The sequence below is a fragment of the Cinclus cinclus genome, chromosome 1, assembly GCF_963662255.1.
Source record: "Cinclus cinclus chromosome 1, bCinCin1.1, whole genome shotgun sequence".
NCBI classification, from domain to species: domain Eukaryota; kingdom Metazoa; phylum Chordata; class Aves; order Passeriformes; family Cinclidae; genus Cinclus; species Cinclus cinclus.
Window position 1 is genome coordinate 138892699 of NC_085046.1, and position 17132 is coordinate 138909830.

The 17132-nt window shown below is 42.1% G+C and overlaps 1 protein-coding gene across 1 annotated transcript in view; it reads left to right on the forward strand.

The window, feature by feature from the left end:
- The first annotated feature begins 10603 nt into the window (after positions 1-10603).
- The window catches only part of DEPTOR (DEP domain containing MTOR interacting protein), a 75211-nt gene continuing 68682 nt past the window's right edge, over positions 10604-17132 (forward strand). The window contains exons 1-2 of the mRNA XM_062491381.1: positions 10604-10733; positions 10889-10984. Coding sequence (XP_062347365.1) covers positions 10899-10984 — 86 coding nt within the window. The 5' untranslated portion in view covers positions 10604-10733; positions 10889-10898. The remainder of the gene's footprint in view (positions 10734-10888; positions 10985-17132) is intronic.

The window sequence follows — 17132 nt, forward strand, 5'->3', positions numbered from 1 at the left end:
CACTGTCAGGCTCTAGTCATTAGCTAGCGTGTTAGGAGGATGACTTCCCACGTGTGATTGCAGTTCAAGTGCTTGGTAGCTCTACAGTAAAATGTAGTGAGAAAATAGGGCAACATGAAATGGGGTGTTCAAATGACAAAGATGTACACACTAGAAATTTACAGATGTCTTTCAAAGTACAAAAGAGGTAGCTGAGAAAATACCAATATTAATAAAAAGTTACAGCCAGCACTGGAAAAACTGGCACAGTGCCAAAGTTGAATATAGCAACATATTATCAACTCAGTGATAATTACACAATTCACAGTTACAGTTCTTGCAAATTATTTCACGAGAGAGGCTCCTTTTGATTAAAGCCTCATAAACCCCAGTTCAAGGATTTATTTTTTCAGCTGGAATGCCATCTGCAATATGTAAAATTGTGTGTTATGCTTTTACTCATTAAATGAACAATTTCTCCTTGTCTAGAAATACCTGCCATAGGATGTGCTCATTGTGTTTCAGTACAGAAGGTGACCACTGAAGATCTAGGTGTGACTGGGGTTAGAGCTCTGAATGCTGTTTCACCACATCACAGACTCCTGTGAGACACTGGGAGAATGACTGTCTACAGTGAATGTTCGTACACAATGGAATACAACATTTCCTTCCTAGGAAAACAAGAAAGAGAAAAGAAAGACCAAACAGAAAACATTATTATGTCATTGTATAAATCCATGGCGCACACCTATCCTGAATAATGATTGTCTAGTCTGTCTTAAATGCAAGAATTGCAGACTACTGCTGAAAAGAACAGAAAGTAGTGGATAAGAGGAGAGAATACATTTCTATGCAACACATTGAGAAATTTGGGAGATGAGGTGAAAATCAAAATGACTGTGACCCACAAAAGAGTTAAACAAATTCATAAAGATGTGCTTGTCTCTGTTAATCACAATATTCAGGTTTTAGTCATAACTCAGGATCCAAAATAAATTCAGACCCCCTAAATCACCAGAGCACACACTCTTCTGATTTCCATTGGAGCTGGTTATTGAAACATATTTTAATTTTTTAAACTTTTTTTTTTTTTTTGTGGAAGGTAAAATAGCAAAGCAGTGGCTTGCATATTCTATGTTGCGGACCTTGATTAATTTGTATTACTGTATCCCAGTAAAACCATCATGCATGATGATGACAGTCAGAAAAGCACCACAAAGCAGGAGCTAATAAGTTCAAGACTCAAGCAGGAAAAATTTCAGCCAATTAGTAGAATAACCAGATAGCTCATTGCTACCTCAGACAAGTCTGTCTTGTCAGTCTTAACAGGCCACCATGGAGATGCAAAACACATATATTCAAATTAGGAGAAAATAAACAACTGTAACCATACCTAAATATTCGTGTAAACCATACAATAGCTTGGAGTATCTCAGTGACATAAACCTGGTTCTCACCCGGAAATACTGGAGAAGAGACACTAAACCACAAAACTGGAAAGCATATGACAAAAAGCTGGAGCACAAACACAATCGTGACAATTCGGAAATGATTTTGAGAATTTCACCACACAACGTTGTGACAAGCAGGAACCCAGATGCCCAAAGCTTATGAGACAACTGGCAATTAGAGCTCTGTTTCATTGCTATGTTATTTCTCTGCAGGGTCTGCATGTGTAATTACAAACAAAGGCAGAGATGAGTCATACAACACTGATTTCAGGATAAGGTGGTGTAAACCTGACCAAGCTGATATCCAGCTTATGTTCAGAGCTTCTCCCAATCTGAGCCAGTCAACGAGGACATTCATTGCTGCACAGCATGTCCTCCCACTGGTGCAATGGGTGGGGGAAGGTGCTGTGATGTCTGTTCACATTGGCATGAAAGAGCAACCTGGTTTTTTTCAAGAATGTAGTAATTACAGGAGCCCTTTTAAATTTAGAATATATGTCAGGCAGCATTGTTAGTTCATGCACGAGCACATCATTAAAATCTTTTGCTCCCCGTACATCATTTTCTGGGTAGATCTCCAGAGTGCTTCTACCACAGCAAAACCTTTAGTTCAGACCAAGATGATTTTGCTAGTTGGGAAAATTAACAGCAATACTTTACTACAGGTCCTAAAATTTAATCACAAAACGCCTGCTGCTAGAGATACTTAAAGCATTGTAATCATTGATATCTAAGAGTTACATGAGATAAATGCAAATAAATGTAGTTTTTTAATACTGTGTAGAGAATTTTGTGGCTAATTTCAAGGCTCAGTCTGCAGACCTTATTAATACTGAAAATCTAAATATCATTATCTGTCATCTAGCAAGTTATCCCATCATATCACTTCTTGACTAGATGCTATCTGCGTAGTAGTAACCTCAGAGAGTGGCTGGTTTTTAGTTTATCATTAATTTTTAAGGCATTGCTGGGGATACACACTACAAATACATCCCAGCAAAATACATATGCTTTCTGTATGAATCTAAAATAAATAAATAAATAGATTAATCAAATTAATGTGAAAACTCTAGCAATTCTATGCAAAATATTTTTAAAAACCCAAACAGGAAAATGCATCAAGCATTCTATTTGTAAAGAGAATACAATGGAGGAACAGAGTGGCACAGGAAAATGACAGTGAAAAATGGCAGGATGAAAACTTAAATGAGAAGAAGCCAATATAGGAAAAGCTCATATAACAAAGGGAGCAGAAGCCTTACACAGGAAAGAATAAAATGCAATACAAATGAACACATCATAAAAATTCTGTCCAACAAACCTAATGCTGCAATGAGCTGAAAAAAAAAATCTGATTCTGTTACATTCCAGGTGTTTGTCACGGTTCTGCTTGTAGGTCCTTCTAGTTTCAGTCTCAGTTGTGATGAATAATGCAGTCTCGGGCTGTAACTGTCCAACAATTACCAGTTCACTCGATTTTGTCATTCTCAGCTTTCTTCCTGATGCTGAAATGTTAGATGAGCAGGCTATGCCTTTCCCATCCTGCTCCCCAATATACCTAGAAGCCCTTCTATTCCCAAGCCCTTTTTCACCGCAAACCATCAAGCTGACATGAAAATGAAAAAAATCTGCAGACATCTCTCTGTAGGAAACATTTTGTTCTGAAGATTTCCATCTATCCCACTCATCAGGTACTAGGGCCTATGCCTAAATCATCCCATATGTATTATATTATTAATATTTTTCTGTGAAGATGTTAACCATCTTTATTTTTTTTTCTCCTGCTGCTGAATACCAGAGTTTGTCATGAGGACAAATACTTTTTCCATTGTAATTGCTCTGTAAATGAGTAGCTCAATTTTTTTCTTACAACTCTGTGAGTAATGAATAGTAGTGAGTATATCAAAAGGGATATCTTGAGATATCCCTTGATGTCTTGAGATGTTGACATAATGTGGTAAGCTATAACCAGGATAACACAAGTAATTTTCCATTCACTGAATGTTTTGGCCTCTCAGATCCCCAGCCACTGTTGACTCAGAAAAGTTCACTGCCTGTACACTCAGGAGGGATTGTTGTCCTCTTACCTGCTCCTGTCTAAGTTGGAGTTGAAGACTGAGTCATCAGTTTTGACACAGACCTTACCTAACAGAATTGCTTCTCCTTGGGAAATTGCTCAGGAAGTAGATGAAGAGGCTGCTCTCATCATGAACTGCTTCAGAAGGGATCCTGTGTGAGGCATGAGGTGATATACTGCCCTTTAAGCCAATCTTCAGAGACCTAAATGGGTTTTACTCCAAAATGTAATGTAATGTAATGACTTGAATGAGAAAACCATCAAAGGCAATTAAAAAACTTCAAAAGCTTTAATTAAAAATTCTATGCAGGTTCCATTCCTGAGGGAATGCACACTGGGGACTTCCAAATTGTGTTATAGAAAAAAAATACAGGTTTAGCTGATCCTATTCCACTGTGGAGATGTTCTGTAAGTGGGTTTTCTGAGATGCTTCTGTTTTCTACATTGACATCTTTAAGAGTGGCAATTTGGAGGGCTCCTCTCCAGAGAGAGAAGTCAGTGCAGATAGGGAGGGAAGGTCTTGTCTCTCTGACAGTTGGTGGGAGGCCAGTGTAACACAGGGAGAAAATGCTGAGGGACTTCACAAAGAAAATTTATTCCTTCCATCTCCTCCCTCACCATGGCTTTATTGCTGCTTTTTTTGCTTTATTGTTCCAGCTTCTTGCCCTTTGTTTTCTCCAGCTCAAGTCTTACTTGTGTTCTTAGTGGGATGCTTTCCTCACTAATCCTCTTTTCTTTACTGGTGCTGCTTCCTGAACCTTTTTATCCTCATTTGACCCCTCTTCCCTTTGGGAGCACACTTTGGTGAAATTTTCTTCTTGGGCAGTTCAGAGCAGAACAGTGTTCCCATTCCAGTTCAGCCCATGGCAATACTGTTCACCTATTTCAAGAAACCTGAATTTGGTCTTATGAGAGAACCTTGATATGGTTCTGTTTCATCCCAGTTGTGTCTTTGGTGCCTCCTTCCAACAGTTTTTTGGCATCCAGTTAGTCTGATGCAGAGCTGCAGAAGAACTCTTTCTCCATAAAGAATTCTGGTTCTCAAATAGCACTGAAGATACTTTCTCTTTAGTTCAATAGAGGGACTGTTCATAGCTGATCATTTTGTTATATCTCAGCACAAAGTAGATTCTGATTTATTTTAGAATCATGTTCTACTGAGTTAATCTCATTGCTTCAGCACTGTAGGACATCCAGAAATACTTTGAGAACCCAGGAAGTCCCAGACAAATGCTTGCAAAGGGCCTTCCTGAAAGAGAATATTGAATTATCCAGTGTTTTCCTGACCTTTTCATTTTTACTAGATTGGGCAGTTATTTTTGGTGTTCACTGGGGAGGGAAATTAATGATGGAATCAAATATGTTTGTGTTTTTGATTGTGCACAAAGATTGTATTGCCTAAAGATTATTCCTTTATAAAATTAGCTTAATTTAGCAATCTTTTTCTTTTGTGGAGCATCAATTCACTACAAATTTCTAATTGGCCTTTTCATGCTTAAATTCTTGAAAGGGCCACAGGGTGGCAGAGTGATGGAACACTGGCAGCAGCTCTTTCTGCGGACATGGACACGAGTCAGGCGAGCCAGAGTTAACTGCTGCGGTGATGGATTATCCCAGTGGATGAGCGATGCCAGCGTTTGCAGCGCTGCCGATGTCCCGCAGCGGCGGTGGCATATTGTCACATTGTCACATTGTCACATTGTCACATTGTGCCCCAGCGAGCTCCGTGAGCCAGAGGAGAAGCTTCCTCAGGGGCGGGATGTCTCTGTGTGCCCCACAGCCTCACCTAATGAATTCCCGGGTGGGATGTGGTGAAGGACAGGGACAATGCTGAAGTCTCATCAGCCTGTCAGGAGGCCTGTGATTCTGTGCCTCACAGACGCAGCTGTTCGGACTCTGCCAAGCTGTTTGCCTCTGCTCCTGCCACCAGAACCACAGAGAATCCCCAGAGACACGCACACTGCACGCTTGCACCTGCCACTGCCCCAAGCCCTGGCTGTGATGCTCACCCTGGGAAACAAACAGGTGTCCTAAGGCAGAGTGTGCTCTGTCGTGGGCATAGTGGAAAGAGAAGTAGCCAACAGAAACTTGTGCTGAAAAGCAGGAATAGATAACAAATGATATGAAGGTGTGTTAGACTAAACCTCCTCTCTTAAGTGTTGTCTCCCGGAGAACAAGAAAACCAACCCATGCCTGAGTGTTCAGGGCTGATCGCAGCTCAGTGTCAAACCGCCGGTTCAAGCCACAGTGCCTTAAGCAAACATTTTAAATCCTGCACCAGAGTGCTTTAACACAGATGTGGCTGGGGGTGGCTTAAGAAGCTGGCTTTTACCACAGAGCTAGAAGGTGTTGCCTTCACACTTGAGAAGTGGTTTAGAAAGCAGTTCCTTTTCAGCTCTTACTCACGCTTCCCAGCTGACTCACGCCCGCCAGTCCATGCATTAGGCTGGATACTACACAAGTCTAGGACTATGACCTGGACTAAACATATGATTTAGACAAAACTCTAGTTGTACAAGTTCATCATTTCCATTAGTTAAAATGCACAATAAAATAAAGAGAAAACGAACAAACAAAAATAACCATGGGAAATACATATGAACTTCTGCAAAGATAAACCTGAGATTTCCGACAGGTTTACAGGTGTTTTTTGACTTGTAAATATTTTTGTGGAGCTCAAAATTTGAAATCATTGGAAAACAAATGAATATATGAAATAAGAGGAGTTGGAAAATATTCCAGGTATAATAAAGTAGGGGGCAACATGCATTGGGCAGTGCAAAATGCTGGTTTAACAGAGCATACACTCAACTGGAATTATTTGGGTTACTGGTCTGATGCAAATTTTTGATCTTTTATCACACTGAAGCTGCTTGTTTTTATAAAATATTTACCTGCTCACAAGAGCAAACACTAAAGCAAGTATCCACCTCTTGGTCATGCCTTAGCTGTTAGTCTGCACAAAAATCTCACTACCTCTGTCTGGCCTAGTGACTGTTGGAATATTTAATGCAAAATGGAAAAGCTGTGTATGGACAGGCTTAGAAAATCCCTTTCAGATTATCTCTGTATATCTCAGGATCAAAATGCCTTTTTCTCTGCACTTCAGCTCACTATTTTAACAACTACCAGGTCAGTAACAGATGAAATATAAGAATGTAAACAGATATGATTCTCACTCTAGCGCTGAAAAGTTGGACAGACTGTGAAAAATTCCTTCTGTTATCTCCCCATGGAAGCTTTTGCAGGAACTTGGATGCAATAATAGAAAAAGAGAAGTTTGAGAAATTAAAAACATATCCTTGTGTTTTTGTTTTTTTTTTTAACTTACTAACTTTTCCTGTGGTTTATCACAAGACTAAAATTAGCTTGGCCAGATGCAGTGTTTGGATCACACAGGCACTGATTCTTATGACCAGTTCCTAGCAGACAACTTATATGGTTCAAACTTAGAGCAGCAATGAATGTAATCTGTGCACTTCCATGTATGGGAAACACTATTGTACACATCCTGAAAAGAGGAGGGGAGATTGGACAATACCTGGTAGTTCCTATGGTGCCCCTTCCCAGGCCTCTAGTGCTAAGGAAGTCAACCAGTTGAAACACAAAGACAAGTGAGCTCTCTTTGCAAATAAGCATGGGAATATAGGAAAAAACCTTCACACTAATTTTCCATGAGTGTTGCAAGAGCTACTTAGATAAAATGTCAATTTAAAAGCCAAAAACCATTTTGTAGTCTTTCTCAGCAAAGAGAGTGGGCAAGAATTTTTAAATTTGATGTTTACATAATGCTGTCTCTTATACAAAAGATGTTAGGGAAAAAACCCCACAACCATCCAACAGCATACCTGCTAATGCCTGTTGTGCCTGAAGTGCTTCACCATCTTTTACATCTGTGTCATTTTCCTATTTAAAAAAACTCTAGTCAATCCAGCAAAGGAAAGCTAAACAACTTTATATGGTACCCAAGAATAATGCTATAGGTGAAATGAGAATTATACACACAAACACTTGTAATTCTTTCATGATGTCTTGTGTTAAAATAAGCTTGCAGAAAATTGACTAGTGAGACTAAATAATTCATTTATCAAATATCAGATTAATTTATTGAGTCAAAATGTAGGCCACAGATACAACATACTTCAAAGCAGAGAAAACAATATTCGTATTTCATTATGTAAACATCTAGTGTTTCACCAGTTGGGCATTTGCTAAATGAGATAAGAAAGTTTATACAACTTACTAACATGTTTTCTAAACCCAGAACTCTAATACAATGTGCCTATTCATGCATTAGGTTCCACAGAGCGTTGTGACCTTGTGGTTCAAGTGTACAGCCTTTTACCTCACTGCATGCCAGAGAGCCTCTAATGTCATCAAAAGACACTTGAGCTACCCCTCACACCTGTGATACCAACCTTCTAGCAGACCTATGCATTTTTTTTACTCTCTTGATGTTGTGGAGAATGAGTTTTGAAGTGTCGCAGGACTCCAGCTCAAAGATCTGTCATGTTTCTGGCTGAGGAATGCCTTACTGGTGGCTAGCTACCTCCATCTCACTTCAGGCATGCTAAAGTAAAACTCAGGTATTCATATCTAAAATAGGCACCAACTTCTAAAATTGATCCTATATCTGAAAAAATAAAAATCAATCTACTTACCAGAGCCTTTCTCAGAGGGATGCCTCTCTCTCTCTTGCTGTTAGGATTTCAGACTCTGCATGTGCTGTCTCACCTCTTAGAGGAGTGTTTTAGTCTTCATGACCTCACCCTTGAGGAGAAGGGTCAACACAGCCTATTTTTTTGTTAGACCTTATGTTCTATAGCAGTCTATAGATGAAAAACAAGTTGCAAACATTCCATAAGATTATTTTATGTAGCTTTTTATTGGCTCTTGGCTGCAAAGCAACCCTTCAAGGTTATGTCATTACCCTTTTTTGAGTGATGGCAGGCTTGGAATGACTGATAGCCAATTGCCTCCTCTCAGGATAACTGTAACTGTAAGAAGTTTCAGTGTGAACATGCAGAACAAATTACAAATGGGATATCAGTGTGCAAAGGCCAACATGAAATTCCATAATCAATAAATACAGTACAGGAATTTGCACTGGCCTGCATTTTGAAAGTTGCAAAACTGTGCAGGGAAAGATATGGATTTCAGGCTTCAGTTCCACAAGCACCCTGTCACGATACCTTGTCACTGCAAAAAGACAGCTTCTTCTCCCTGTTCCTCCTCTTTTGTTCCTGTTTCCAGCTGCCAAAGCTCACTCTATCTTGGTGTCAGCTCTAGCACTCATTGCACCCTGCAGTGATCTGCACAGCTCTGCTCACTGGCTCAGAAGAAAGTCCTCCACTTTCTATTACTCTTCTGCCTGTTGAATGAATTGAATTGCAACAAGCAGAGGTCCTGAAACTAACGTAAGACACATTGCAGATTGTCCTGCCATAGTCTGGAGGAGTGTATCTCCTTTTAGCAGCAGTGAATGGATGAAATCAGCCAAACCCAAGTGATAACACCAAGGATTTACCCAGAAATGGTCTGCAATGTACATTCTCTTGAAAATGTCTTTCCTTCAGTCATGTGATAAAGTACTTGATAAAAATTGCTGTGTACATTCTTGGTCTTAAAAATAAGGTCAGATGGGATGGTTTCAATTCCCTTTTTGTTTCCAGCTCTGTGAATTTTTACTTTGTATGTTGGCAGTATGAGTGGAGTTAGAGGCTTTTTGCAAGTATTCAGATTAAATGTGCGTCTTCCAAATTTACACAAAGTAATCTCAAACTGTAGTACTTACAGTCCTAAGGTGTCCCTGTCTCAGGCCCAAATGAAACAAAGGCAGATTGTATTTTTCTCCTTTTGCCATTCATACACCTCTAGTGCTCTTTGAGACCCACAAGGGTGCTCATTAAAGGGGTTTTACTGGATTGAACCAAAGGCCCATCTAGTCCTGTGTTCATCTCACTGGCTATAAACAGATGTGTAGGGAGCAGCAGGGAAAGCACATATGAAATGTCACACAAGAGCTTGCCTTGTGAGACCATTATTTTTAGAATAGAGAATTTCCTGAGCTGGATGTGGTTGCTGTCTGCTTAGTAACCCTATGTAGATTTCTTTTCCAAGTATTTTTGTCCTCGGTTCCAAGTCCATTATTTTACATCCAGAGCCACCTTTGGTAATAAATGCCACAATTCTATTATGGATGAGGCAAACAACACCTTCTTCCCATTGTCTGCACTCTTGTTACTATTAGGTTCACGTGATTCCTTCTTAGTTTTTCTTGTGGTTCTGTAATTTTGGTTCTGAATCGACAACAGCGTTGCAAGTACTTTAGCAGACATAATTTCCATGCACACAGAGTATGAGCAGACAGATATAAAGGCAATGAGTAGGCAGTCAAGGTGTTGCATGTATTTGCAAATGAAAGCCATGGTTGGACCACTGCAGAAGATGCCTCCTCCTGGAGGTTTTTTAAAGAAAAGAACGATTATTTTTTCCCCCATCAAAAATGTTGACAAACAGTGATCGTGACCTTGAAATTTATTTCTCGTTGCCAAGACAAAATGTTCCTCTGCCCTCAAGAATTCTGCATCCTCTGTCGCCTGGAGACAAAGAGTTGACGTGAGCAGGGGACCAGGGTTTGAAAATAACCCCTGGGTGGCATATAAGCGGAAATGCGGACAGCAGGAGGGCAGTAACAGTTTTTGAGGGTGAAACCCCAGATCACCAGCTCCCTTCCTTCTGCCCGCCCCGCGCTGCATCTCCAAGGATCAGCGCCAAGGCGCAGCCCGCACTACCTGAGCGGGCAGCAGTCGCATCTCCGTCCGCGCAGTCGGATCGGCTTCTCCCGAGCTCGCTGCTCCTCCGAGCAGCCCGTCCGTCCTCCCGGCAGCCCCGCGCTCAAGGGAGGACGCGGGACTTTGCACCCGCGGGAAGGAGCCACGGGCGGGGAGCGCTGCTCTCCTCCGTGCGCCGCCGCTTTCTGCCTCCCGGGCCGGGGCTGGCGGGGAGGGCAGCGGCAGCGGCCGCTCGGCTCGCAGCCCCCTGCGGGGAGCCGGCCCCTTCCCTGCCGTGTGACAGCCGGGGGGGGCCGCTGCTGCCTCGGCGAGCCCGGCTGCGGCGCGGCGGCTGCAGCCATGTGTTTCTCCGCCTGCCAGTGACACAATAACACGGGAAGCGGCGGGAGGGATCCGAGCCTGCCGAGGGGAAAAGTGACCTGAGGCACTCAGGTGAGCTGGAGCGGCAGGAGGTGGCTGTCGCTGCCCGCCACCCCCGCGAAGAGCTCCGGGGCCGGGCGGGAGCTCCGGAGCTGCCGGTGGGGCCAGAGCGGCCGGGGGGCGGCGAGTCCCCGGACCCCCCTCACCCGGCGGGGCTGTGCCCGCAGGCCGGCGGCGATGGAGGAGAGCATGAGCAGCATGCAGCAGAAAGCGGCGGAGCTGGAGCACATGGCCGAGGTCCTGCTCACCGGCGAGCAGCTCCGGTAAGCGGTGCCTTCCTCCCGCTTTGCCGGGGACGCGTACCCGGGGTCAGCAGCAGCCCCGCTGACTGCGAGAGGGGGAGGTCTGGGGGACGGAGGGGCGAGGGTCCCCGCGGACTTTCTTCGCACCGGAGCACCTGCCCTGCTTCCATCGCGGCCCCGGGCTCCGGCCCCGCTTTCGGCAGCGACGAGGACGAGGGGCCGCAGCCCGGGGAGGTGAAGCTCCGCCCGGGGGCTCCTGCCGCGGGCACCTCTGCTCCCTGCGTGGAGCGGGAGGCGGCCGGGGAGAGGCTGCTGCGTCACTAAAGGCATCAAACGCTGCAGGAGACTGGCGTCTTTAAAGATGAAAAACCCCAAAGAAACCGTAAGAGATAAAGTGTGTCGGCGGCCCCCGGAGAGCCAAGGCGAGCGCAGGGCAGCGCTCCCGCACAGCCCGGCCGGCACTGGCAGCGCCGCCGGGCACTGACCCCGCAGAGCTGCGCCTCACTCCAAGAGATTGTTTTTATTTTGCATCAGCTGGTCCCAGCAGATGGAAGGGGATCCCTACTGTCAGTGCCAGCAGCAATTAACAGTACTGTGTGACTGGAGTTGTGAGCGGCACAGGAGCCTTGAAAAAAAATGCCTGACTCAGTTAATTTTTAATTTCTGTGGTGTATGCTGGCTATGTGTGCCGGCTGTACCTATACAGTACAGAGGAGAAAAAAAGTAATTTTAATAGTTTCGGTTTGGTGATGGATCATCTTGTGATTCAGGAAGAAAAATCTTATTACAATGTGTTATATGAGTAACTAAAAGGGGATGGTAAAAATATTTTCCCAGTAGTTTTTCTTGAATTTTTAAAAACTTTTTTCTCATATGCCAGACAAACACTGAAAAGTGATAGAAATGTTCCCTGCTTTGGCAGATACCATCATTGCTGCTAGTACAGACACTGTTACTGTTTACATCCAAGGAGTAAGAAGTGCTGCTTTGTGATGCACACCTGTGATACTCCTGTTTGGCAAGTGAATGATTTTTGGTGATCTGGCTCCAGTATGCACCAGAGCCTCCTCCAAGCTTGAGATTCTGCTTCAAAGTAGTCTGAAGTGACACTTAAGATAACAGAGTGCACTGGCACAGGTCCTGCATGGTGGATTTGGTGCAGAGTTGAGCTTCCAAGTGTCAGATAAAAACCCTGCTGTTCCTAATTTATGTTGCTAGAAGTCAAAGTTTTCAGGCTAATACAAAATTTCTGGAAGGATCGCATTAATCTTTCTGTATACCTCACAGTTAAATGTAAAAGCTAAAGCTTTGCCATCTTTCCCTAAGGAGAAGCTGAGAAAATGTTATCAAATCAGGCTCCTAGAATCAGCTCATCAATATTGCTATCAATGAGAAATTACATTTGTGATTTTATTTATTAATATTATTTATTAAGGTATTGAAACACAGTTGTCTTTTTGGGCAAGGTGATCTGCATATACAAAATAATTATTGCCCACCCTGTGAAGTTACCTATGGATAATCCTTCATGAATCTATAAGAAGTGGCTTACATGTGCTTGGACTGGGAGTTCATGAGCAAGTCAGTGTGAATAATGTCTGGCTACTGCTGAACAGGGAGATGCACTCTTCTTGTGGCCCTTTTCCTACTACCCAGCAGTGTAGTCCCACCGCCTCTTTGTGTCTGCTCATGCAACTTCTTGTTTTCTTGAAAACAGATCCAATGTGGTGATTTGGTGGGTAGGTTAATTTTCTGATCTGCTGGCTTCAGAAGCCACAGAAAATAGGTGTCAAGAATGTGGAGCCAGGAGGAAGAAGTGGATGTGGTGGAGAAGACACAAAATTTCCATTTGGGTGATAGTGAGCTGTTGGGTCAGCTGGAACTGTATTGTGAATCTGCACTCAGAATTGTCTGCTTCTCCCCAGTTTTTTCTTAACTTCATTTCCTTTCTCTGTTAGGATGCTCTGTGCAAAGGATTTGTGTTCTTCGGTTTTCCAGGCAGCAAAAGCCACAAATAAGTGATAGAAGACTGGCTGGCAGACAAGTTTTAGCCAGCCCTGCATTTAAAGTTTCCCTTTTCCTGTCCAGGATAAGTGTATAATTGTTAATGCGAAATGAAAATGTGGAGTGTTTTCAGGATCAAAGACAGTTTATATCAGCAGCTTTGGGGCAGGCAAACATATGATAGAAAATCAGTATGCACATGCACTCAAGGCAACATACTATACTCTATTCTTAGATGCTTACAACTGCAAGATTCCCCAGTGGGATTGATGCAGCCAGACAGGTGATTAAGTGTGTATTTGGGTGAAAGTGCATGCAAGATGAGCACATAACTTAGGAGTAAAAGTGTAAAATGAAACTGTGAGCCTGGTGTTACTTACATAAACCCAACCAAATGAAGGTATTTAAAGCACTCTTGTACTAGACCAAACAGCACGTGTGTCTAAACTCAAACACTTATCAGAGCTGCTTGATTTAAATTCCTTGCAAAGTTCCTAGTGCCTGCCTCACTCTGGCCTCACGTGTTACCTCATAGCTCTCATTCCCATGGGCTGTTGCATGTCTGTCCTTCTCTGGCAGGGGTCTGATGCAGGGAGGGTTAAAGTTGTCTGAGCAACACCCTGGCAAACCTGGCTTTGCACACTGGCAGTGCCTCTGGTGGGAATGGAAGCCCCATGCTTTCTTCCACTCCCTAGACAAGTGCAAGATTGTCGTAGACAAGTCCTAGACTTGGGGAGGGAAAGAAGTAGGACAAAGAGTTTTTACCTTCTCTTTGTTCATGTTTCTTGGTTGCTTGTGATGTGTGTTTTGCCTTTGTAAGGTCAGGAGCCTCTGTCCTAATGTGTGTAATGTCAGATGGCGTCCAGGAACTTGGATGCTGCCACAGGCTGTGAAGTAAATCTTGGCCCATGGGTGGGGTGATTTATGGAAAAAGAAATGAGATCTCGAGCTGTATGTTAGACAACATGGTAAATTTTTACATCCACTACTTTGCCTCTATACCCAGTAGCTGTCTGAGCAAATGCCTAACTCCTACTTTTGGTTAATAGAAAAGTATTTTTTAAAGTGAGGACTTAGAAATTTGGCTCTTGGCAAGCCTTTAAATTATTAAGCTGACAGCTGTGAAGGAAAGCTGAAGATTTCAGCAGTGTGACACCACACCACAACAGACCCTTTGGCAGCTTCTGTTGCTGTGCAAGAGATTAGCAAGAGCAAGGCAAAAGCTGGAATGGGCACGATCTGGCTGTAAGCTTTGGCATTGATGGTCCTGCAGGGACAAACTATGGAGGCTCTGGTTGTCTGACAGCTCCAGCCACCAAAATCTCAGCTTTTCCCTTTGTTGTGCTGCAGAGACCCAATAGCTGTTCAGTGCTGAGCGCTCTCTCCTGAGGAGGTTGCAACAACGCTGCCCTTAAAATGTTTGAGACGATCATGGGCCTTCAGATTCCTCAGGACTGGGAGAGCCCTTTCCACTCTGCTGCATCCCTGCCTGCAGATCCATGCCTGGTATAGCTCTGGAGAAGTGAATGTCCCTGAGCTTCCTTGGCCTTGCTGGCAGTGCCTGAAGGAAGGTGTCACATCGACTGTTGTTGTTGGAAGCTTAATAACAGCGCTACTAAAGAATTTTATCAGAAGCAGAGCAATTCCAAGCTCTTTTATCTAATGGCTGGAGGCAACAGGTTGTGCCCATTTCAGCACTGCTTGGCAGAAGGATTAAAGTATTATGTCTGGGTTTGAGCATTGACTTGGGTAGGGCTGATCTTGCCCTCTGTTGACCAAAAGCAGTTTCTATGGGCATGCTTTGATACAGATTGGTTGCCTATCTTAAAAGGTGGGGGTGTCTGAAATTTCATCTGCTAATTGTTTCTTGATGCCAGATTGTCACCAAAATCTTGTATATCTTCCAGGAGTCTCTCATTTTTTGCAGAAGATGTGCCTAGTAATTCAGGAATCCTCAGGCTTCAGTCGACCAAGCAGCAATATTTAAACATCTATTATTGTCGTTTTGTGTATGATGTGGAGTTCTCTGTAGTAGGTGTAATTTGAATGACTTTTAATGTCTCTGCAGATTTTTGGATCCCTCTTTATCACCAGCTTTCACAAGAAGCTGCATCTTTCCTTATTCACACTTCTATTAAATAGTTGGGTAAATAAATATGTTTTATTTATACACACTTCTCTAGATGAGGCAGTGATTTTGATAGAATAGTTTTTATAATCAGCATCATCTTTCTTTCTACATAGACAGATATGAAGTATGTTTCTTAGAGATTTTTCTTTCTTTTGGAAAAGACAAAAGATTCAACAGAAATTTATTTCCCTTTTTGTCGGAGTTGTTGTATAAATTTAGTTTTACCTTTGTTTTAAAGGTTTTACATGGTAAACAGCTACGCATTTTGAAGCTGTAAGACAAAACCAGTTTCACCTGTCTTCCAAAGGTTTCACTTCAGGAACCTTGTCACTTTCAGAAGTTGCATTAGAGCACATAACTTTCAGAGTCATTAACTTTTGAAGGATGGCAGCACCTATAGGTCCATAACTTTTTTCTTATTCTAAGGAATAAACAGTCACCATTTTTTCATGGTGATAAGATAGAAAAGTTCATTAGCAGTCTGAGGTGCAGAAAGTCCATGATACATAACAGTGACAGTTTCTAGAGCAATGATATCAAACTTAACCTTACTGTTAATGTATTGCTATGATACAGGATTATATAAATTGTATAGTTGCAGAATTTATTAAATGCTATCACTATGTTTGAAAGTGTGTTAAGACTCCGGTGTAAGCTTACATTCTAAAAGGATTTGAGATATAAGATTGTCTAGAGGTCACTTATTCTCAAGTCACATCCCTAGATGTTAAACAATCATCTATACCCTTTGAATAATTGACAGAATTTCTTAAAATGAGATTTTCTAATCTGCCTAGGACAATGCCATTTTGTACTTCCTTCTCAAGGAATGATTGTTTTTCTACCCCCTGAACATTCTTTTTGCAACTCACTTAGTTCTTCACAGTGGTTACATTTCCCAAGAGCTACTGATTGGGTTCAAAACTAACCCTGAAAATAGTAGTTCTCAGTTGTCTCACTTGAGAAGACCCTTGTATGCTCACTTCTTCAGGGTGGATAGAACACAGTGATTATATCATCAGATCTCCGTGGAACAGACTCCTCCAGAACTCTCTGTACAAATAATTTCACTTCCATCAATTCATTTTCCAAAATCAAGCGACCAAAAATTGTCAGTTTTTTCTGTGAGGTTTCAGCAGAGTGAAGAAGCACTGGAAGAAAACATGTCAAAGTGAAGGTTGGTAAAGTGCAAAATGAAGTGTTCTGAAATCAGGTTTCCCGCTAACTCTACCCTATTACAATTTCAATTATATATATTTTATTACTATAAATTATTTAAAATTTTTAAGAAGTGTTTTTCAAATTTATGTGTTCATTTTTTTCTGGAATCTTTGATTCTTGATGGACTCCTTCATGTGTTTAAATCTTGCCTATTGGTATTAATTCTAATGACAAACCCCACCTGTTTATATATATATATGAGATTACTGAGCCGGGATTTTCACTTTCTCATGTTCTTCAGTAAAATTTGGGCTATTCAACATTTCTAGAAATGAAGATGTAAGACTTTGTTTCCTTAATTCTTTGCTTTTAGCTATGCCTTTTAATAATTCAGCAGCTTTCCTCAAGCGCAGCTCAGAGATCAAGTAGTTAACAACGCATGTGCAAATAGTGAACATTCTTTGTACATAAGAAGGCAAATGTACGTAAGAAGGCAAATGTTGTATGAGTGGTTTGTGCTGTATATTTTATGTATTCCATTCCAGATGAAGTCAATCATTAACTTTTGTCTGAGATTAGCAGCGATTGGCAGGCCAGTTTATGTGTATAGCATGTACAATAATATTTTTTATTTATTTTATGTTAGAGGAGCTGCCTATGAAAAAGTGAAATAAACTTATTTCAATGTTGATGGTAATGCAGGGAAGGCATAATGAATGTGCCAAAATCAATTTAGGTCTGCACTTATTACATAATCCCTGCTTCTGTGGGAGAAGTGGCCATAGGCTGGTTCTCATGACAGAGAAGTCCTCCTATCACTTGTCATTGTATTTTACCATTTGTGTAGTGGTAGTACCTAGGAATTTGAGCTGT